The sequence below is a fragment of the Octopus sinensis genome, linkage group LG14, assembly GCF_006345805.1.
Source record: "Octopus sinensis linkage group LG14, ASM634580v1, whole genome shotgun sequence".
NCBI classification, from domain to species: domain Eukaryota; kingdom Metazoa; phylum Mollusca; class Cephalopoda; order Octopoda; family Octopodidae; genus Octopus; species Octopus sinensis.
The window spans coordinates 19368980-19393979 of record NC_043010.1 but is presented as its reverse complement, the minus strand read 5'-3'; the positions used below and the strand labels follow the sequence as shown (position 1 = coordinate 19393979).

General features: G+C 38.4%; 1 protein-coding gene across 1 annotated transcript in view; it reads right to left on the bottom strand.

Moving 5' to 3' along the window:
• Nucleotides 1-25000, bottom strand: part of LOC115219006 (histidine decarboxylase-like) — a 138522-nt gene that overhangs the window by 12625 nt on the left and 100897 nt on the right. Inside the window, exons 4-9 of the mRNA XM_029789045.2 lie at nucleotides 20690-20824; nucleotides 19042-19185; nucleotides 16838-16904; nucleotides 15427-15589; nucleotides 10283-10353; nucleotides 7714-7733 (exon numbers count right to left, since the gene is read on the bottom strand). Of these exons, the coding sequence (XP_029644905.2) occupies nucleotides 7714-7733; nucleotides 10283-10353; nucleotides 15427-15589; nucleotides 16838-16904; nucleotides 19042-19185; nucleotides 20690-20824 (600 nt within the window). The remainder of the gene's footprint in view (nucleotides 1-7713; nucleotides 7734-10282; nucleotides 10354-15426; nucleotides 15590-16837; nucleotides 16905-19041; nucleotides 19186-20689; nucleotides 20825-25000) is intronic.

Below are 25000 nucleotides of genomic sequence, written 5' to 3'. Positions count from 1 at the left end.
TGAAGCAGAATGGAGAAAGCAGACGACGTATAGTAGTACATCTACTGTTGTATTGCTCTTCTGGCCACACACACAAAAGAGAAAGAAAGATAGACGGAGAGAGAGAGAGAGAGAGAGAGAGAGGAGAGAGAGAATAAAGATGAACGACTATATCATAAATATAAATAGATATTGCTTTAGTTGATATAGTTTATCACATATAAGGGAGTTGGGTGGATAGATATAAACACACGACTCATATCCATATCTAACATTTGATCTTATTGTAAAATTAGTCCCACGACAGCTTTCTTCATAAGCTTGCAATAGGGATCGAACTTCTTTTTTTATTGATATTTAACAATTCATCAGGAATATGAAATTTTATTGGCTTACTTTGGACAAAAGGACTAACACACACACACACACACACACACACATACACACACACATACACACACACACACACAACACACACTCACACACACTCACACACACATTTATGTATTTACGTATGTGTGTATGTATGAATGTATGTGTGTATGTATGTATGTATGTATGTATGTATGTATGTATGTATGTATGTATGTATGTATGTGTATAAATTCGATTTATACACTGGCAAAAAGTATTTACACTATTTGTATACAAACCTCTATTCGGCCGCGGCAAGCCGTTTCGGAGGTGGATCTGTGAATGGTTTTGAGAGTGGAAGTGGCCGTGAAATATCGATATCTGTCACATTCTTCCACTTCCAGCTTGATTTCGTTTCACTTAGCTTTGAGTTATGTTGTGTTTTTAAACACTATGCGTTATTAAAGGGAGTTCGGCTGGACTAAGTACAGTGGCTTCACAGATTTTAAAAACGTACATACGTCACTATATTCATTACACCCCCCCACACACACAAACAAGCACACACACACACATTGCCCTCCTTCAAGACCACTATAGTCGCACATCGCTACCTGGAAACCGTCCTGAAAGCAGTCGATTTCGGACTCCCTTTAAGCACTTTGATGCCTGCAATGCACAACGGCACCTGCTCGGTGGTCAAAGTAAACGGCCACCTATAGGAAACGTTTCGCGTCGCGCGCTCGGTCCGTTAGGGCTGCTCGCCTTTATGAGTCGGGGAACAGAGATTGGAAAGGGCACTTGCCCTTGGTGTTAAGGGAAGTCTTGGAAGGAGAGGTTTTTCGATTATGCCTACAGGCCCTCCTTTAGCAAGAGGACATCATCACTATCATGCTCGCACTTTTTTTTACTATTCTGTACGGTGTATGCTCCCTTTTTAGTTTTATTGTATACTCTGTACATTTCTCTCTCTCTCTCTCTCTCTCTCTCTCTCTCTCTCTCTCTCTCTCTCTCTCTCTCTCTCTCTCTCCACACACACACAAAAGAGAAAAAAGCCCGTTAGATTCACTTCAACATTTCAATTTAATTTGTGTCAAAATATTTTTGTCGCTTTCAAACCGCGACCTGTTCACTGACAAAACTTCGTGTGTGTGTGTGTGTGTGTGTGTGTGTGTGTGTGTGTGTGTGTGTGTGTTTATATATATATATATATATAGTTAGAATTTACAAAAAAACAAAAGACGAAGACAGGTGTATTAGTTTGACGCTCGGGAAAGTGAAAAAGTCTTTTACGTTTCGAGCCTAAGCTCCTCAACAGAGAGGAACAAAAGAAAATAAACAGAGAGAGAGTAAAAAACAGAAACTTGTGGATTCAGCAGTCAAGCATGGTGACCCGTAAGAAAAAAGAAAGGAGAAAAAAAAAAAAGAAAAAGAAAAGAAGAGTTGACATATGTTTCTTTGCTGACAAACCCTCTGATGTAATAATTACTCAACCAAGAGTCGCAGCTTCTCATCGGGCCGAGGATACATTAATCATGTGTTGACTTGGGATTCCCAAAAGACAATGCGACCTTTATATAATTAAGGTATCTTCCTGCCTAATGAGCAGCTAGCTGAGTACCCCTGATTGAGTAATTGTTACATGAGAGTATCAGCTAGCTAGGAAACACATGAGGCCTGAATTCTACCTCTTCTACTCCCTCAATTAGAATTTTTATTCGCATTCGTAGCAACTCGAGTTGCTAACTCTGAGCTATACAGAAATCTTCAGCTAACCGAATTTCTTCGTAACTTCGATATGGGAAAAAGTGCATAATCTTCGACACAATCCGTATTTTGTTTTCTATGCCTGCCACAGACTGCTTGAAGCTTACTAGCTTCCTACACTTGGATCCTCGGATCTTACCCTTATATATCTGGCACTCCGTCGCTTACGACGATGAGGGTTCCAGTTGATCCAATCAACGGAACAGCTTGCGCATGAGATTAATGCAAAAGTGGCTGAGCCCTCCACAGACACACGTACCCCTTCACATACTTCTGAGGGAGATTCAGCGTGACACAGAGTGTGACAAGGCTGACCCTTTGAAATACAGGTACTACTCATTTTTGCAAGCTGAAGGACACAACGCGCTGCCGGGAATCGAACTCACGACCCTACGATCGCAAGCCAAATACCCTAACCCCTAAACCACACGCCTTCAGACCTTATATATATCATGTCATCCCATAAGTTCATTCCGATTTTACCTTTTTTAAAATTGAATGAAATTCAATAGTGTTTTAGAATGTCTAATGGAATTAGAAATTATTTATATGCATTTGTGTACATTTAAACTGATTAAATATTATTTTACAGAATAATAGAATTAAAATTTCTTTGATTAAAACCCTTTCTAACATGGAAGTATCCAAGGAGTATTTAAGGCACATAATGCTTTATGAGTACAAAAAACGAAACTCTGCAGGCGAAGCGACTCGAAACATACACTCAGTTTATGAGAAAGATTGCTTGAATGAAAGAACTTGCAGAAAATGGCTTGCAAAATTCAGAAGTGGAGATTTCAGCCTTGAAGATAAAGATCGAACAGGACGTCCAGTTGAGTTCGATGATAAGCTCCTTGAGGCAATCCTTGAAGAAAATCCCGCATTATCAGTTGAAGAATCGGCAATAAAGCTTAGTTCAAACCATACAACTGTTCATCGTCATCTCGACAACTTGGAGAGGTTCCTAAACTTGGAAAATGGGTGCCTCATGAAATGTCCGAAAGCAACCGCAAATCCCAAGTTGACATCTGCTCTCCTTTCCATTTTCGCGAACTCATTTCACCCTTTTTTGGATAGACTTGTGACTGGTGAGGAAAAATGGATCTTCTATCGAAATGTTAAGGAAAAGAGCTCAACCACAACAAAGAAGGGAACTTCATGGGAAAAAGGTTCTTCTTCCTATCTGGTGGGATTGCAAAGAGTAATTCATTTTGAATTGTTACCACCTGATGCAACAATCAATGATCAAGTCTACTGTCAGCAATTAGAGCGTTTGAACCAAGCTTTGAAGAAAAAAAAGACCCGCTTTAGCGAATCGAAAAAGAGTGATGTTTCATCAGGAAAATGCGCGACCCCACTCTGCAAAGATCACACCACAGAAGATCGAAGAGCTTGGTTGGAAAGAAATTCCTCATCTACCTTACATCTACCTAACATTTCAGAGTTCTTCGCTTTGAAACCAAAAGAGTTTTACAATGATGGGATTAAAAAGCTTGCAAATAGATGGAAGGAATTCATAGATAATCAGGAAAAGTACATTGATGATTAAATTTCAATTAAATATAACATTTGATCACTTCTGTTGTGTCTGGGGAGAGTCATTTTCTTTTTGTGCCTTATAATTCAATAATCTTGACTCTGAGTCAAGACTACTGAAAAGGTTGCAAGACGCAACGAAAATTCCAGGAAAATAAAATTAAGAAAAAAGTGAAAATTTTACCAGTGAGTGTTAAATTATAAGGCACAAAAAGAAAATGACTCTCCCCAGACACAAGAGAATATGCAACAATACACGAACTCACATAAAGAATCTTGCAAACCAAATCCAAAAACGAAATTTGATCACTTGTTTTCTTTATTCAAAATTCGGACAGAACTTATGGCATGACCTGATATATTATATATATATATATAATATATATATATATATATATATATATGTGTATGTATGTAGTATTATATATATATGTGTGTGTGTGTGTGTGTGTGTTGTGTGTATGTGTGTGTTGTGTGTATATATATATATTATATATATTATATATATGTGTGTAGTATGTATGTATATATATATATGTGTGTGTGTGTGTGTGTGTTGTTGTGGTGTGTGTGTGTGTGTATATATATATATATTTATAATTTCATTATATATAAGCCCCAACACTTGACGTCTGTCTTTGTAATGTCCTCTTCATCCTTCATCCTGAGGGCAAATAACAAAAATCATCATCATCATTATTATCATTTGCAGTACCAACAGTAGTAGCGATAATAGTAGTGATGGCAGCAGCAACAGCAGTAACAGCAGCATCAGCAGAAGTATTAGTAGTAGTAGTAGTAGTAGTAGTAGTAGTAGTAGTAGTAGTAGTAGTAGTAGTAGTCGTCATTCTAAGTAAGAATGGAAACAAACTTTACCTCATTTTTATTAAGTAGCACCGTATTGTATGAGTGAACTCATCAAATGCTGGTTGGTTGGGTAAAAGACGGAGAGGAAAAAAAAAAGAGAAGCAGAAAGAACCTAACGACAAGCTAGCGGTGGCTTCGTTGATATTCACAACTGGTATCGGAGAAAATTATTTATGACATTTCTCTGTTCTTATTTACATTTCCGCTTTTCAATTGTCTGAAAATTAAAGCTATAATACTTTCCTTCCGACTGGGAATTTATAGTTTGTAAAGGACGTTGTACGACTCGATATATTCTTGTAAATGTTGCATCGGTTGCTAATGTCGCCATTCTGCTTATCTCTATTGCAAATGGCGAACCTTCTTTCTTATCGTTATCTGTCTTTCAACAGGAAAAAAGGATTTTTTTTTCACAAAACAATAATGCAGATTTTGCTTTGTTTGCGGTTCTTTACGTCGTTTTCTCCGTTCTTTCTTTCATTTCTTCTGATACGTTCATTTCTTCTTCATTATTGTTTTCTCTGAAGCTAGAATGAAGTTAAGTCAACATGTTGGAACATGTCAGTATTAAAAGAGACACGTTCAATTTAAGCTGCAGTGTACCTTTTTAATGTATAATGTAGCTAAGAACTTTTCTTCAATGAGATTCGAAAAGACGGTAGGTAGGAGAAATGGTAAAGTGTTGTTGGACTAAATGCCTTGAAGTATCTCTTTATGTGCTGTGTTTAAATATGGTCGTGATAGCTAAAACAGTAAGAGTCATATATTAAATCAACAATACTACGCTAGTTCTATCTAACTCTGAATAACCTTGTGTCAAAATGTCCTCCTACAACCAATATGAGGAATAAATATTTCTGAAAAGAGTGAAACATTCAACAAGAAGAATGTTATTCACTGCAACACAAGTTGAATTCCTGAATTAAATCAATTGACCCTATTTAGGTACCAACAGCTCTTGATAAAATACGAACTGGGTATATACTGGGGTGAAAGCGTTGTTAGAGTAGAAGATAACTAGTCAACAAGGCAAGAAGTCGTGTCTTGTCGCCTGCACTGAGAGATATCCATACACATTGTCACTCCGCCTATCACGTGATACTGTAGTAGTTCACTGTAATTCACTTCTGCAATTAGTGCCTTCGTTAATTTTACACAGCTTGGTTTAATTTCTTTTCGCAACCAAGTTTATCCGTTGTGATAGATTGACGTCCGAACGAAGAGCAGCTTTTTCTCTCTTCCTGTTAGTGATGGAACGGAACCAGGTATAACCACGGCTATAGTGGATTGCGGATGAGATCATAAAGGGACAAATGAGATAGACTGGGGTCAGTTTAGTCGACTGACCCCACTCTCCATTCTCCAACCAATGTCACCCAATTAAAAGGACAATGGGAAGGGGACATTCAACAGTTAATAACTGATTGAGCAATTTACACCTGTTTTAGCACCGAAGTCTGTGGAGATATTTTAACCCATTAACTGCCAAATCTTTTTATTCATATTTTTTGGCTTTGCCAGGTGTCTTAGGAATTAAAATAATATAGAGAATTAAAATTTTCTTCATAAGTGAATTATCTTGGAAATTATGATAAATTTTTCGAAAAGTCCTAACTGGGGATCGCTGAAACAAAACATATTTATCCTTTTCTATTCAATTGCAATAATAAATATTTTAGTTTTTTGAAACTATCCTATCAAATGCGAATGTGTATGAAATATCAATGAATGATATAGATGGTGACAATCAGGACGGCGGCGAGTGAAATGATATCTTTTTCTATGGATGTCATACACGAAGAGGTACCCAAAAAGAACAAGAATTTTGCAATATTATTTTATTCACTTAGTTTTACATGTTTACACTTTCAGTTCTATATTTAAGAGAATGAGGAATTAGGTACATTATTTACATTATTTCCATTTGACGGATATTTGTCTTCATCTTGTTTGTTGTTCCCACAACGTTTCGGCTGATATTCCCTCCAGCCTTCTTCAGGTGTCTTAAGGAAATTTCGAACCTGGGTTCTCATTCCTAAGGTATTTTTCGATATTATTATTATTATTATTATTATTATTATTATTATTATTATTATTATTATTATTATTATTGTTATTAGTGTTGTTGTTGTTGTTGTTGTTGTTGTGTTGCTGTTGTTGTTATTGTTCAGGTCACTGCTTGGAATCGAACTCAGAATCTTGGGGTTAGTAACCCGCGCTCTTAACCACTACGCCATATGACCGTGGGTATATGGCGTAGTGGTTAAGAGCGCGGGCTACTAACCCCAAGATTCTGATTACTTTACACTTTTAGTGATTTTGGCATCGCAAAGTTTCCATAGTTTGTTTCTGTCTTTAAAGGCAGTCAAATCTGCATCCATACTTATCAACTATTCCAATAACAATTCCAGTCTAAAATTGGCAACATTTCATTCAATTCGCTGAATTCATTTCTCGAATGAATTTGCAGAAAAAAGGATGGATAGATCCAACAATTTCGCCTCGGATCTTTGCATTGGACAAAGTAAGCTAAAACCTGGCCAACCAGAGCGGCTCCATAGCAACTAGTCACAGGAGCCAACCGAATCCCATAAAAGATCAGTTTGGAGGGATTCAGACAGACAGAGTAGCCGATTATCTCAGCCAACGGTTGTTTTCTGTAACCTGTGTCATACTCGTCGGCAACACGCCCTATCACCTCCTCTCATTCTTTTTCAATCTCATTGCCATGGCCGACCCGTCCAGAGTACATCGACCAACCATTTATTTTTTGCCTATAGACCCATCGATCCCTATTTTAGTCAGATAGACCATGAGGGTCTATCTGAGAAACATATGATGTTTAAATTTGAAGTTTAAAAAATCATATTTTAAAAATTAAATGTTATTACGAATTACAAAATTAAAATATTTTGTGTATTGGAGAAGTATAGGTATTTTATTGCAGATAAATTTTAACAACAAAATTTTATATGGAGCCCCCTAGGTCCATATCAACCCCCGCTGAGAACCACTAACCAATACACAATTCGATATAACTGTCACCTACTTAATTACAAGTAGTTAACCTGATGACATCTATATCGAACTAATTTAAACTGGAGGACAAGACACTGAACATTTCTGATAAAGAAAGATCACGCAGACAACCATGACACTCGTAATGGTCAGATTTTAAGACTAAATGAAGCAAGAACAAGTTCTACTTACCATGTAATCAATGGCTGCTCCTGTGAAATGGAAGACAAGAAAGAAATAGATTGATAAGTTGAGAAGGGAAATAATACATACATATCTATCTATCTATCTATCTATCTATCTATCTATCTATCTATCTATCTATCTATCTATCTATCTATCTATCTGTCTGTCTGTCTGTCTGTCTGTCTGTCTGTCTGTCTGTCTATCTATCTATCTATCTATCTATCGCTTTCTCTCTTTATCTATCTATCTATCTATCTATCTATCTATCTATCTATCTATCTATCTATCTATCTATCTATCTATCAATCTATCTATCTATCTATCTATCTATCTATCTATCTATCTATCTATCTATCTATCAATCTATCTATCTATCTATCTATCTATCTATCTATCTATCTATCTATCTATCTATCTATCTATCTATCTATCTAGCTAGCTAGCAAGCTAGCAAGCTGTTTGTCTGTCTAAATATTTATCACTTGATACACTTTAGTAAAGTACAAATTTATTAATTCTTCGAAGGAAAAGGTTGACAGTGACTTCAAAGTTTATCTTACTCTCCTTCATCAGATCCGTCTGCGGTTTTCCTTCAGCAAGGTAAGTGTATTATTGCAAACCACCTCCTTTCATGGAAAGGGGTGATCGAAAAGAATAGGACGAAACTATATATTTAAATGTAGGGCATGGGTAACGAGGAAGGAATGGCAGAGACAGTTTTTCTTGTTTGATAAGGAAATATTCTTATTGTGTGCGTTCAGTCAGGTATGTATGTGAAGAAGTAAACTTCTATGGGGGTTCATGCGGCAGATGTGCCATACTCAGGTCACCATTTGCTTTGGTGGAAGTTTCTTCTTCTTCGCAGACTTATGAAGATTCTTTTATATATAGAATTATATTTTGCTATTTTAGGGTTCACAAAAGAATGTTTAGAGATTAATACTAGCTCAGTTTATAACAGAATGTATGTTAGAGAGAGAGAGAGAGAGAGAGAGAGAGAGAGAGAGAGAGAGAGAGAGAGAGAGAAGAGGGAGACGTCAAAGTTATAATTGGTGTTACAAGCTTTCTTTTAAGAAATTTTAAAAAGGATTAGCTTCATACAAAGATTATTTTACTACAGATTATCTATCGCAGTATTGTATATGTTTCTAGCACTGCTATTATAAGTATCTGAATATAGACATTAGCATATATGCACCATATATATATATATATATATATATATATATATTATATATATATATATATATATATATATATATATATATATATATATCTCAAAATGCATATAGTTTATGCAATTTCTGTAGACGCTTGCCTCTACAGGGAGATATAGACATATAATATAGCCAAATATAATATATATATATACACACACACACACACCGCAAAACACACCCACACACACATTAAATATATTCAATATTAAATTATTTTCTATTGTCAATATACGGTGAAAGCTTATAAGCTCAAGCATATATTATATTAATTATATTTACTATATATATATATATATATATATATATATATATATATATATATATATATATATATATATATATATGTATGTATTTATGTATGTATGTTTATATAGTGTTATGCTTGGGAGCGATGTAGGTTACCAGCTTGAGTCGAAAAGAACAACATTCTTGTTAGTGTATTCGTGTAAATGTCGTAAGGACTGGCTAGCTTGATATATTTTGGCTGCATTTAATTCGCGCGTTTCAGATCATTGCATAATATATAAAAGGAAATTAATTTCTTACACATATCAAAACGTCTTTGCTGAGGAAGATGTTGTGTAACATGAATTCCTTTTTATCTATTGCGCAATGATGTGAAACGCGTGTATTAAGTATATCCAAAATTACTTGGTTTGATTTTATGGTACACACACACACATACACACACACACGTACACATACTTGTATATACAGATACGTGCATACATGTAAGCGTGCATGCATCACTGCTTTATCTCCAAAATATATTAGGTCAGTCACATTATAAATGCACTTAACAATCCCTTTCACAATTTGATTAATTTGGAATTTGTTCTCGCCGTAAATACTGAACTCATGTAAACACCTAAATGTGTTGGTCATCTGTTGAGCAATTTGACCTCATTGACCTGAATTCTGGAGCCACAACAACAACAACAACAATAATGACTTTACTGGCAACACTGACAATGGCGATAATACCTATTTCTTTACTACCCTCAAGGGGCTAAACACAGAGGGGACAAACAAGGACAGGCAAAGGGATTAAGTCGATTATATCGACACCAGTGCGTAACTGGTACTTATTTAATGGACCCCGAAAGGATGAAAGGCAAAGTCGACCTCGGCGGAATTTGAACTCAGAACGCAGCGGCAGCCAAAATACCGCTGAGCATTTCGCCCGGCGTGCTAACGATTCTGCCATCTCGCCGCCCTTATCATCATCATTATCATCATCGTCATCATCATCAGCAACAATAACAGCATAAGTAAGAACAGCAACAATATAGATAACAATAACAACAATATAGATAACAACAACAACAACAGCAATAACAACAAAACGAACTTACCCGAATTTTCGTGCTTCAAATACAATGGATCAACATTAAATGTTCGATGTAGGGAAGTGCTGTCTTTGATCCTGGAGAAATAGAAGACCTTGCTTATTGTAATTATGTTGTGATGGTTGTGGAGGCATGGATGGTGATGGTGGTGGTGCTGATGGTGATGGTGGTGGTGGTGTTGATCGTGGTGGTGGTAATGATGATGGTGGAGGTGGTGATGGTGGTGATGGTGGTGGTGGTGGCGGTGTTGATGATGATGGTGATGGTGGTGGTGGTGGTGGTAATGGTGATGGTAGTGGTGGTGATGGAGGTGATGGTGGTGGTGATGGTGGTGGTGGTGATGGTGATGGTGATGGTGGTGGTGATGGTGGTGATGGTGGTGGTGGTGATGGCGGTCGTGGTGGTGGTGGTGGTGATGGTGATGGTGGTGATGGCGGTCGTGGTGGTGGTGGTGGTGGTGGTGGTGGCGATGGTAACGGTGGTGGTGGTGGTGGCGATGGTGGCGGTGGTGGTGGTGGTGGTAATGGTGATGGTGGTGATGGCGGTGATGGTGGTGGTGGTGGTGATGGTGATGGTGATGATGGTGATGATGGTGATGGTGGTGATGGTGGTGGTGATGGTAGTGGTCATGGTGGTGGTGGTGATGGTGGTGGTGATGGTGATGGTGGTGGTGGTGATGGTGGTAATGGTGATGGTGGTTGTGGTGATGGTGATAGTGGTGGCAATGGTGATGTTAGTGATGGTGATGGTGGAGGTGGTGATGGTGGTGATGGTGGCAGTGGTAATGGTGATGGTGATGGTAGTGGTGGTGGTGATGATTGTGGTGATGGTGGTGATGGTGATGGTGGTGATGGTGGTGTGGTGTGGTGTGATGATGTAGTTGCGGTTACGGCATAGTGGTGGTGGATGTGGTGGTGTGTCTTGGTTGTAGTGTGACGACAGTGTAGCGGTGGTCAATGTAATGGTAGAACTGCATTGGCGTTGCTGCTGTTGGACCACTTCTTTGAGCAAGAACTATGGTGAAAGAAAGACATTCCGAACATGGCCAACTTGACTTTTCCCGTCAAAACAGTGGAATACAAAGTGAATTGAACTTGATGTGGCTGAGATTCCCTTATCACTAATGTTGTGGTAGCTCTGTTATGTGGTGTGTGTGTGTGTGTGTGTGTGTGCGTGCGTTTTGTCCTTAGTATTAGAGGTTCCTTGTTGACGGATGTATTTTATCGTATCGTTAAACCCGCTTTTTTCGGGACTTCGTAGTGCGTAGGTGCGTATAATGCATTCATATTCTTTTCTACTATAGGCACAAGGCCCGAAATACGCAACTGGTATTTAATTTATCGACCCCGAAAGGATGAAAGGCGAAGTCGACCCGGGCGGAATTTGAACTCAGAACATGGAGACGGGTGAAATGCCGTTAAGCATTCCACCCGGCGTGCTGACGTTTCTGCCAATTCGCCGCCCAATAATGTTTTCATATTCACCGACACTCTTCATTTACGCATGCGTCTTTCATCTGTTACTTCTTACTTGCGTCAGTCATTGGACTGCGACCATCATCACCACCATTACGACCACCACAACTGCCACTGGCTGGGTTAGCACCACCATGGCAACCGGGATTTTTGCTTCTACCACAAACACCATCATCATCATCATCATCATCGCTACGATGGCCACCACGACCGCCGACACCACTGTCACACTTTTATTTCCCCTACTCCTCCACTCACCATTACAATTATAAACATTTGCCAATATCACCACAACTGCCACCATTGCTACTACCATTGTTACTACGACGACGACGACGACGGCGGCGGCCACCACCACCGCCACCATCGCCACCACCACCACTTATTGTGTTGCGATCATTATCCTTGTTTTTTGTTTTTGTACATTTTGCTGTTGCAGTTGAAAGATCCTTTCACTCCAACTTCACACGAAAACAAATACGCGGACACAGACACACACATACATACACATACATCCATGCAGGCGTACACACACACACACACACACACACAACACACACACACACACACACACACACACACAGACACACACAATTACCTCCAACCCATGCAGGTACATTTACACAACTCTATACTAATAACTCACAAACATACTCGGATATTCCCTAACACACATAGACTAACACATATACACATGCTCACACACATACATACATACATACATACATAAATACATACATACATACATACATACATACATAATACATACATACATACATACATACATACATACATACATACGTACATACATATTTATATGTAGGCATTCCGGCACACTTTTACAGTTACACTCCTTCCCGCACACTCATACACACACACGTCTAGCTAAAGGTGAATCCATGAATTTCCGGTTTGATGTGTATAATGCCGGAAACAATACGACTACCTACGCATGTGCGACACACAGATGATTTATGATGCAGCAATAATTATCGTCAGCCATGTTTATTGGAAGCAATAGAAAACTCCATACCATTTTATCACCTCTCTATACTTACAACAACAACAACAACGGCAACAACAAATACAGTTATAACTATTTTAATCAAAAGAACAAAAGCTTGTTTCACGCTGTAATATGCTATTATACTTATATGTGGTAGACAGAACACGTCATCTAATACAGCAATGAAAGTTCGATCCCTGGTTGAATTTGTCTTTCCTCGTACTTTCACCGACCATTTGAAAAACTTTATTTTTACCAATGAGTATTATATGCTGTTTACGTCATAAGAATTTGGAAGCTTCTAGAACACGTGAAATAATTCTGTTGGGAGACGGTGGAACTTGAAGCAGATAAAGCTATAAATGATAGCGCCTAAATGCTGGGTTAAAAACGCTTTGAATTAAAATAAAATAAAAAAGCAGAAGGCTGCAAATGGGACTAGAACTCACTTTTTGTAAATATTACAAATGTTCTACTATTGGACCAAAGCAACTCCCTTTTGTCATTTTGGGGACTTTATTCTTACCAGCGAAGATTCTAGGTTAACATTTACACACGCACGCATATACTCACACACACTCACACACACACTCACGTACGCACGAACGCACACACACGTACACACATATATCTGAGAACTGTTTTTTTATTTCAACTATGGCTTGAATTTACCCAGGGTCATCTCTCTTCGGTATTTCCCACTGAGAAAGGTTAAGGAGCAACAAACGTCCATCTTGGAATCCGCTAGAGGCAAGCATTGGGAAGATTATACTGTTTTTACACCTATTACCATAACAGAGAATTTTTCTTTTCGCTGTCTGCAGTGAATTTTGCTTTAGGAGTTAAAATATGTCAACATATTTTATCTAACCTACAGTTCATATATATATATATATATATATATATATATATATATATATATATATATATATATATATATATATATATATATATATAGTTAATCCAAACATGAAAAAAAAGGAAAACACTACAACGCGAGGACGTGGAACAAGTATAGTATTATTGGACGCTCAGGAAAGAAGGAGGATTTAACGTTTCGAGCAGAGCTCTTCGTCAGAAACATAGGAAAAGGAAAGATCCAAGGAAGGGAAGACGGGGGAAAAATCGCCAACGATACACACGCGGTCACATTTTGAATCATACATACATAATATATATATATATATATATATATATATTATGAAAGTCAAAATAAGCAACAGGATAACGTTTCAAGCGACTCCATTTATTGAAACAATGCAACCATTATATGAATTTAAATGCAGAGCAATCCTCAGCTGCATAAATACACACACACACACACACACACACACACATACACACACACACATACACATATGTATGTATGTGTATATTTGCTGTCTTTAAAAAGGGGACACATTAAAGAATGGTGTTCTAGATGTGCAAAAAATGGGACTATCTTGCCTGGAATATTTTTTATCATAAATCTGCTCAGTCAGAGCTGACTTTGAGTTAAACAACAACAATGACAACTTCCAGATCAACATAATTTTGCGCACCTTAGTTCGTTGGGGGGGGGGTCACTGTTACCGTTATTATTATTGTTATTATTATTATTATTATTATTATTATTATTATTATTATTATTATTATTATTATTATCATTATTATTTTTATATCATCATCATCATCATCATCATCATCATCATCATCTCCCTTTCATTCAGCTTCTTTTTTCTACTCATCTCCATTGTTGGACCGTTGAACTCAGCACATTTTTTCTCCTTCCGTTTTTCCCATTCTCTCTCCATTTTTTCCATTCTTAATCCTTTCTGTCGAAGAGCGTAGACTGGCAACGTGAAGTACTACTCCATTCTTCCCGAGCGTTAAACTAATACATTTGCTTGTTGTTCCTACACCTGTCTTCGTCTTTTGTTTTCTGTAGATTTGAACTATATGTGTATGTGTGTGTGTGTGTGTGTGTGTGTGTGTGTGTGTGTGTGTGGTGTGTGTGTGTGTGCGTGTACAGTAAAATGCCTACATGCATTGTATGGTACGTACAGTTCATTAAACTATAATTATGTCCCTTCTATAATCACAGTTCGTTCGGCTGTAAATATGTATTTTGTTGAAGTATAATTCATGAGATGTGAAGTATATACGATAATGGAGGCACGGTCCTCGATCGAGATGAAAACAAATAGGAAGGCACAGTGGACTTAGGAAGGCACAGTGGACTTAGGAAGGCACAGTGGACTTAACTACAAATAGGTACCAAAGGCTGGAAGCGAAAGAGATAATGAGAGAGGGGTGGGAAGAGATAAAGACAGACAGTCAGACAGATAGATAGAGAGAGAGAGCTTGAAAAAGAAAGAGAGACAGACAGAAACAGAAGGGGAGAAAGAGAGAGAAAGTGAGGACTGGTTGAGGAAAGGCGAGATAGAGAGAGATGGGGAGAGATAGAGAGAGAGCGAGAAAGAGAGACAGGGTGAGAGGCAGACAGACAGACTGAGAAATGGAGAGAGTGGATGAGCAGCTCACAGACAAACAGACAAAAAGATGGAGAGAGAGAGAGTGAGTGAGAGAGAGAGAGGAGGATGAGACAGACAGACAAAGAGATGGAGAGAAAGAGAGAGAGAGAGAGAGAGAGAGAGAGAGAGTGAGGTAAGTTTATATAATCGACCTACCACATTGCTGTGCATTCAAAGTTCACCATCATCCACTTGGAGGCATTGAAAGCCAAAGAATGGGCGTGTTCGATGCCAACCATAAACTTTCGAAACTCGGGACAGATAAAGGCCGTTCCGGCATAGGCAGCATCCACGTGCATCCATATTGATTCGGCAACACCTTGGATTGAAGAGGAGGTTTCCTGTTAAAATGTGACAACAACAACAACAAAAACAACAACAACAACAACAACAACACCAGCAACAAGAACAAGAACAACGACGACGACGATGACGGTGATGATGATGATGATGGTGGTGGTGGTGATGATAGTGGTGATGATGATGATGATGATAACAATGTCTTAGAAATGATGATCTGAAAGGATGCACTGAGACTCTGGTATGCAGTGCTCAGAAGCAGACTCTCATAACTGACTACACTAAACATTATGTTGACAAAACGAAAGAATTGCCATTATGTAGAGCATTTGGAGCAAAAGTAAAAACGGTCAGCCATCTTTAAGCGAATGTGCTAAGATAGCACAGCGACAGTTCAAAAGGACGACACGATAACGTTACCAGAGATATTCACCGGATGATATCTGAGAAGTCTGGATTTGTCAAAGCAGCTAAATGCTACGAGCAGAAACCAGGATGGGTGTTAAAGGTTGACAAATTTAAGCTTTTGTTGGACTTCACCATTCAATATGATGGCATGACTGAAGCAGTAAAGCCAGATGGTTATAGTCGTCAAGAAGAAAGAAAGAGGCCCAAATTATCGATATCTCTATTCCAGGAGAGAGTAAAGTAAAAGATAAAGAGCATGAAAAGATGGAGAAGTATAAATCACTGAAGGAGGAGGCTGGAAAGTAGTGGAAAATGAAGATTGTTTTAGTGATTGTAGTGCTGACCACAGCACTGGAATGCATATCGGACAGTTTCGAAGACTGTAAACAGAATCAAAATTGCTGTAAGGTCACAGATCATGCAAATGTCAACATTTCTCGTTAAAACGAGAATTAAAAAAAAAAATCTTGTCTATGTAAGGCAGAAGAGAGGAAGCAGGGATCTTTGTCAATTTGTTGTTGACTGCTCCCAAACTGAAATGTCCCGATCGTTTAACGTCGAAGTGTCTGAGATTTGCAAAAATAAGATATAATAATAACAATGGTTTCAAATTTTGGCACAAGGCCAGAAATTTTAGGGAAGGAGTAAGTCGATTACATTGACCCCAGTACACAACAGGTACTTTTTATATCGACCCCGAAAGGGTGAAAGGCAAAGTTGACTCAGCGGGATTTGAACTTAGATCGTAAAGACAGACGAAACGCCGCTAAGCATTTCGTCTGTGGCGTCCTGACGATTCTGCTAGGTTTTCGCCTTACATGGCATAAATATTATTAGATCTGTTATATATTTCACTTACAGACGGCTCCCAGCTCGGGAAGGTTATCAAACGCACAAGCTCCAGTGGTTCCCAAAGTGCCGCACACCTGAAATAAAAAGCCAAAATATTAAAGTAAAACAAAGCGAATGGGTGTCACATATTTTTACATTATTTAACTTATATAAAACCAAGATGGAGTGATGTAGCTGTTTGTCAGGCTTACATTTAAAATTTCAAAAACATAAACCATTTAAGGTGATGTGGTTTTACATCCTTGAAGTCTATGGTTCTTTAAAATAGCAACCGAATGAACGAACGAGGAAGCTTGTGTGCTGTAAACAATAGCTACTCGATGTAAGAGGTGAATCTCCTCTAAGAAACTGCATAATATATTTATATAGATTTTAAATAGAAATTGTATGATATAATAAGAAAGTTTCAATCCATTTATTACATCTATTCAATGCAGCAACAACTTCACTCCCAACGAACTGCATGTAGACTTTAAGTTAAGGTGTACGTGAAATAACGGCGGGGTGTTTATGTATGTTCAATATAGCAATTAAATCTTGCAAGAAAATCTCCCTATTGACATTGAAAAAGGAACCAACGAAAGATGTCTTGTGTAGTCACTTAATCTAGCGGTCCCCAAACGTTTTTTTTTTTTTGCACCGCGGACTGGTTTCACAGAAGACAGAAGACAATTTTCCCACGGACCGGAGAGATCACGTGCATAGCAAAACACAGTGAAGTGTTTAACGTATCATTTAATTATTACATAGCTAATGCATATATAATGAGAAAAACACTTTGCAGATTATGATAGTCATTAAAATAGAAATAAAAATTAATTTTTAAAAATTCGTTGTTCGAGGTCCGATGGTTGGTCACTTCTGGCCTTATCTGTTCCATTGATCATTTGAATCTCTTTCCAGGATTTCAAACATGAATCTCACGATCCAGTTATTAATTTCTCTTTAATAATTAAGTAAAGCATCATTAACCTTCTTTTTTTTTAGATTTAGTTTTAATAAAACATTACAAACTTCCCTATAACCGCGAGACCGGCTCAATGGACAAATCACATCTTTATTTAAAACAACTTACGGTAAAAATAGCGGAAACAAATTATGTTATATTTAAAGAGATGGAAACTGGAGGAGCTCTATAATGTAATCGGTAACACGGCCGTTCGGTAACCTAGAGTCACAAGGTCAAATCCCGTCAGTGGCCCTGTTATTCTCTTCCGTCACAAAATGGTAAGTGGTATTTCCACCGACTTTACATTCTGAGTTCAAATTCCGCCGAGGTTTGATTCTGCCTTTAATCCTTCGTGGTCAATAAAATAAGTACCAGCTGAATACTGGTGTCGATTACATCGACTTAGCCCCTCCCCCGAAATTTCTGATATTGTGCCAAAATTTGAAACCGATAATATCTCATATATATATATTGCATAAAAACCATTAACAATTAATTAATAACTCTTTGCTTATAGTTAATTAATAATTCGCCAATGTGATGGAATGAGGAACCATACAACGCAAATAAAAGCAGACAATATAAGACATTCTATGTATTCAAAGAACTTTCTTGCCTCAGGTCTATCATCTCTTCTGCCTGTAAAATAGGGTTTACACATTATAACTTCTTAGGTGGATGTATTGCGACCCCGAAGCAACGAGAAACGAATGTCAGTATATGTATCCATAAGTGTATAGACACACGCGCACGCGCACACACACGCACGCGCGCACACACGCACACACGCACACACACAAACACACGCGTGCGCACACACACACTGGGCTTCTTTCAGTTTCCGTCTACCAAATCTGCTCACAAGGCTTTGGTAGAACCGAGGCTACTGTAGAAGAGGCTTGCCCATGGTGCCACACAGTGGGACTGACTCCGAGACCTTGCAGTTGGGAAGTAAACTTCTTACCACATGTGTGTGTCACCGGCGTGTCTAAAATGTGCACATGTTTATATATGCGTATATTTCTACGGACGTGTATATATGTCTATAGATGTACATCTGTCTAACGGTGTGTATAAGTGTATAGATATGTATAAGACAACATACGTCACTTTACATGACTCTAAATGCGAATTTAACCAATTCATACGAAACAAACCTGTCTTGATTTGACCAGTCCAGGACAATTCAAACCAAGACACGAGACAAGTAGCTCCATAAATTCTGTCATGGCATATAGAAAACAAAATGGCAGATTACTTACAAAAAATGGGATCAGACCGGCTTCTTTATCTTTTTTCACTGCCATTTCCAGTGTATTTCCTCTCAAACTTAGGTGATCATCAGTAGGAAGAAGTCTTAGTTTCACCAAACCAATCAAAGTTGCTTTCTCTACAGATGAATGCGCCTGAAATGAATGGAGTTAATGGGGAGATGGCATCATATCTGCTGAAGCAAACATGGCATCAGGGTTTAGTATTTAACAATTAAATTAAATAATAAATACCATACAGATTATATATCCACACACACACACACAAGCACACACACACACACCACACACACACACACACACACACACACACGTACATGTATGATTGCATATTTCAATATACGGACTTGAAACAGCATTAGTTTAAAATAACAATGATGTGTATAACATTTATAATGTATATACAAGCGTAGGAGTGGCTGTGTGGTAAGTAGCTTGTTTACCAACCACATGGTTCCGGGTTCAGTCCCACTGCGTGGCACCTTGAGCAAGTGTCTTTTACTATAGCCTCGGGCTGACCAAAGAACCTTCTGAGTGGATTTGGTAGACGGAAACAGAAAGAAGCCCATCGTATATATATATATATATGTATATATATATAATATATAATATATATATTATATATATATATATATATATATATATATATATATATACACATGTATGTGTGTGTATATGTTTGTGTGTCTGTGTTTGTCCCCCACATCGCTTGACAACCGATGCTAGTGTGTTTACGTCCCCGTAACTTAGCGGTTCGGCAAAAGAGACCGATAGAATAAGTACTAGGCTTACAAAGAATAAATCCTGGAGTCGATCTGCTCGACTAAAGGCGGTGCTCCAGCATGGCCACAGTCAAATGACTGAAACAAGTAAAAGAGTAAAACAGAAGAGTAGAGAGTATATACAAGCGTAAAACGGCGACAGATGAAGCCTAGCACCGAAGACACGGAAGTTCTTAAGTTTCTTTGAGACAAAATAGAGCTCATTGAAAATGGTATTACTGATCGTGCTCTCTCGAGTCCGAAGAAAACGATTCTGCAATTTTTTGCTGAACAAGCTTTATGGATGATTTGTTCACAATGATCAAATGTTCGTGCTGTATGTTAGAACTCACTGCTTCCATCAAATGGACATTGCACGGCGAAGCATAGGTCAAGTGTCGAAGCGATTGCAAAGCAGCATGAGATGAACTCTTTTGCTCTAGAATACAATGCACCACCCAATCCGGGAATTGAAACCATAGTCTCGCAATCATGAGTGCAATACCCTAACCACTAGGCCATACATACGTACGTACATACATACATACATGCATACATACATACATATGCATATGTGTATGTATACACACATAAACACACGTGTGTAATTGTGTTCGCATGTGTACATCACCTCACACACACATTCAAGCATACACACTCTCACACTCATATCACTCACATACATTCACATGTACACAAACGCGCGCGCATACACATAGACACACACAGACACACGCATACACACACACACACACACACACACAAATACACACACACACACACACACACGCATACTCACTCACATTCACACACATACATACACTTAAGTAACAGATAATAATTTAAGAGAAAACGTTGGAATACCCCGGGACTCTTACCTGGTCAGAGCAGTAGGCAACAAGGCGACCGTTTATATCGGAATCTTCCATAGAACCATGAAGAAGTTTATAACGTCGGATAGCTTCAGTACGGGCGGCCAAAAGTGCAACAAAAGTAGCTTCACTCGCAGTACCCTACAATGAATATATAAGGAAAAGCATAAATAACGGCCTTTACACATTTACTTGTTTGTATATCATGGATCTGTTGCTGTTTCAGAAATGCATTTTAGGTGCGTCCATAGTTCTATTTAACTCAACCGGACGATTGACCGATGGAAAAGAATTGTGAACAAATTGTAAAATTGAAAAAAAGTTAACAACCTTGGGGCATGCGCAGAAGGGAACGACCTTGAGTTCGCGCAGAATGTGTCAAAGTAAACGAAAAGAAAAATGATAAAGCTACGGAAAGAGGACCGAAAAGAAAAGAGAACAGAGAGAAAAAAAAGGAAAAACTGAAGAAGAAACGAAGGAGAAAAAGGAAGAGAAAAAAGAAACCGGTAAATGAAATGAAGGGGAGGGGAGTGAAAGTGGTCGCCTTGTATCTATAGGGAACTAGACCACTCTTTTCTATATGTTTATATATATATATATATATCACCGTGACCGACCAGGCTATCAGATGTTGCTACACATCGCTGGTCACAATGCGCTTTGCATTGTTTTCGCCTTCAAGTGACGCCACCCCGCTGGATAAGCGAGCAGGCCAACAGAAGAAAGAGTGGGAGAAAGTTGTGGTGAAAGAGTACAGCAGGGATCGCCACTACACCCTGCCGAAGCCACGTGGAGTTTTAGGTGTTTTCGCTCAATAAACACTCACAACGCCCGGTCTGGGAATCGAAACCGTGATCCTACAACCGCGAATTCGCTGCCCTAACAACTGGGCCATTGCGCCTCCACACACACACACACACACACATACACACACACACACCACACACACACACACACACACACACACACACACCACACCACTTATATATATATATATATATATATATCAACTTAAAAAAGGTGGCTTATTAGCAATTCGAACCTAGAGGCAAAATTAACAGAGGCCACAAAATTGACAAAACACACTGACTAGCACCGCACTTGCTAAAGATAAGAGTTAAACTAACTCAAAGCCACAAACTCACTGTCTTAAGTGGCTGACAAAGAGAGGTAAGTCCCCGGCGTGTATAGCCGGATCGCGATTTCGGATTTTGGTGTAGACCATCTTAATCCTCATCAACGGCTCCTAACGCCTATGGCTTTGAGTTTAACTCTTATCTTTAGCAATAACAGTGCTAGTGAATACCTTCTATCACTTCTGAGACCTCTGTTAATTTTGCCATTATGATCTGATTGTTAACAAGCCACCCTTTTAAATTTGTTTACACTTTTACCATTCTGGAAATCAGCACACGTTTTCAGCGGTTTTTCTTATAAGACTGACAGAGGTAGTTGAGTTTAACCCTAGGCGTTAAGAGCCGCGGATGAGGATTAATATGGTTTACGTCAAAATCCAAAATCGCGATCCGGCTATGTACGCTGGGGACTTACTTCCCTTTATCAGTCACTTAAGACAGTGCATTTGTGGTTTTGAGTTAGATTAACTCTTATCTTTAGCAAAACCGGTGCTAGTCAGTACCCTCCGTCACTTTTGCGACCTCTATTAATTTTACACACACACACACACACACACACACACACACACACACACACACACACACATATACGTATGTATGTATGTATATACATACATACATGATGATTGTTCCATCTTGAGAGATGATGGCCATCCCACCAACATCATGCACACCACACTCCATCACCCAACACAACCACTCCATTGATGAGCCCTTAGATGACTTTTAGACAAGCCGTTGACTGACAGTGTTTAAAACATAAGTGACAGATATTATTCAAGTTTCTTCTATATCTTTGCTCTTTTGGAATCTGATTCTCAAGGAATGTTTTTATGAACTAGCATGTGTCTTTTAAGTCCAGATATTACCTTACAAGTTTTTTGACATATGACACAAGCCATAAGAGGTGGTTGGTGTCCAAGATCATTACCTATCTGGGCATTACTATTTTCATGTGACTTCTTATGGTTCACGTATCATGCTTTTGACAATAGAACACGATCGCATATATCCAATGTTCACTGTTGATTACAGTTCCAATTGTTCCTTTGCGACAGGTCCTTTTAAGTTCAGAGTGCTGAATCGTCTTTTCCACCCAGGCATTACAACCAGTCCCCTCTCGCCTCCCTTGTATGCGTTGGCTCTTGACCCACTGATGCGGAAGTTAGGATACTTAAAGGACATCTTTTCTAACTTGGACCCAGTAGGGACATGTTGGAGAATGCAGATGACGTTGGATGTAACCGACGTGAAAACAGTCGAACTCATCCTAAAAGAATACGGAGCATATCTAGAGATATGGGAACACGCACACGCACGCACGCACACACACACACACACACACACACACACACACACACACACACACACACACACACACACATCCCCTACATACATACATACATACATACATACGTATGCACGCGCGCACTTACATACGTACGTACACACATACTCGGTCACAGCAAAAAATTCAACATTAATCACAGCAACATCGTAATTAACAGCAAATCCACCCCTCGTAATTATACTTATAAAGCTTTAAGCGGGGGAGGGGATCGAAACGAGTTTCACGACCCACATTTGGTATCTAAATAAGGAAAAATAAACAAAAGCCCAGACCTGCACACACACACACACAACACACACACACACACACACACACACACACACACAACTTCACTCTCTTTATTAAAAGGAGTTCTTTAGACATCAACCATCCGTTATACACAATCAAACTCATTTTGTAATCCATGCATTATAGAAAAACTTTTCATATTTAAAAGCATGGCAAAAACAAATCATGTTATTTTCCAGATACTCTCACTGCTGTTTGTTTAAACACGATTCAAACATTTCACCCACGGAATCCATTTTCTTATGAAATAAAACGACTTTCATATAACGACAGAACGAGAGAGAGAGAGAGAGAAAGAAAGAGAGAACCAGCTTCCTTTGAATATAATTTTCCTACATATTCTCCCATATAATTTCGATTAAATACTAATAGAATTACAGCCAAAAAAGATAATTTTTTTTTTAACCTTCAACAAAGTTTTCCCATAATAATATATCGTTATATTTAATAAATACCCACCTTATTCACCGCGAAAACCGTTTAAACACAAAACAGGTGTAGACGTCACAGCCACCCGCCGTCGCCACTTCACCAATCAACGATAATCAACGTTTACAACTTTGAAACAGAATTACAGAATCATAATGGTAATTTTATTAATAGATTATGTCTTCCAATATAAAAGTGGACTGAAAAGAAAAACCGACAAAAATCAAACAACAACCATTTTGCACATTACCTGACTTGCCACGTAATAGCGGAACTTTGCGTTAATGTTAATATGCAAAATTTAGTCATAAACAGACCCATTATGTGTGTATGTGTGTGTGTGTGTGTGCATGCGAATGTGTGCATATGTGTGTGTATATATATATATATATCTTTACGTGTGTGTATACGTATGTATACATATATGTGTGTGTGTGTGCATGCGTATGTGTATATATATATATATATATATATATATCTTTGCGTCTGTGTATACGTGTGTATATATATATGTGTGTGTATGCATGCGCATGTGTGCATATGTGTATATATATATATTTTTACGTGTGTATACGTATGTATATATGTGTGTGTGCATGCGTATGTGTGTTTATACATATATCTTTGCGTGTGTGTATACGTGTGTATGTATATATACACACACACATACACACATATGAATATAATATCTTTTATGCATTTCAGCCACGCAGCGGCTGCGGTAATGCCGGGGCAGCACCGTAAATCTTGTCCCCTTTCCACAGCGATTTTAGGTGGTTGGTTCTTGTGGGATTTCATATTGGCAATCTTGCATGTCTCTTTTTCCTGATCGTTGGCTGCTTTGGTGTGTGATGGACTTTGACACTACTGCCCTCGTCTGTATTTGATGTCAGGATGTTGTTCTTCTACCATTGCGGATAGGAGAATGTCCAGTTCCTTTTTGAAGACGTCCACATCCACATTATGTAGGTTTCTTTATTTCTTTAGCAAAACATTGAATAGCTGTGTAGCTCCTGGTCCTCACTTTAGGTATTACACAACGGCATCTAGTACGAGCATTTGTATAACTTTGATGCCAAAATTAGGTCCTAACCCTTCCAGAATTTTCCATAT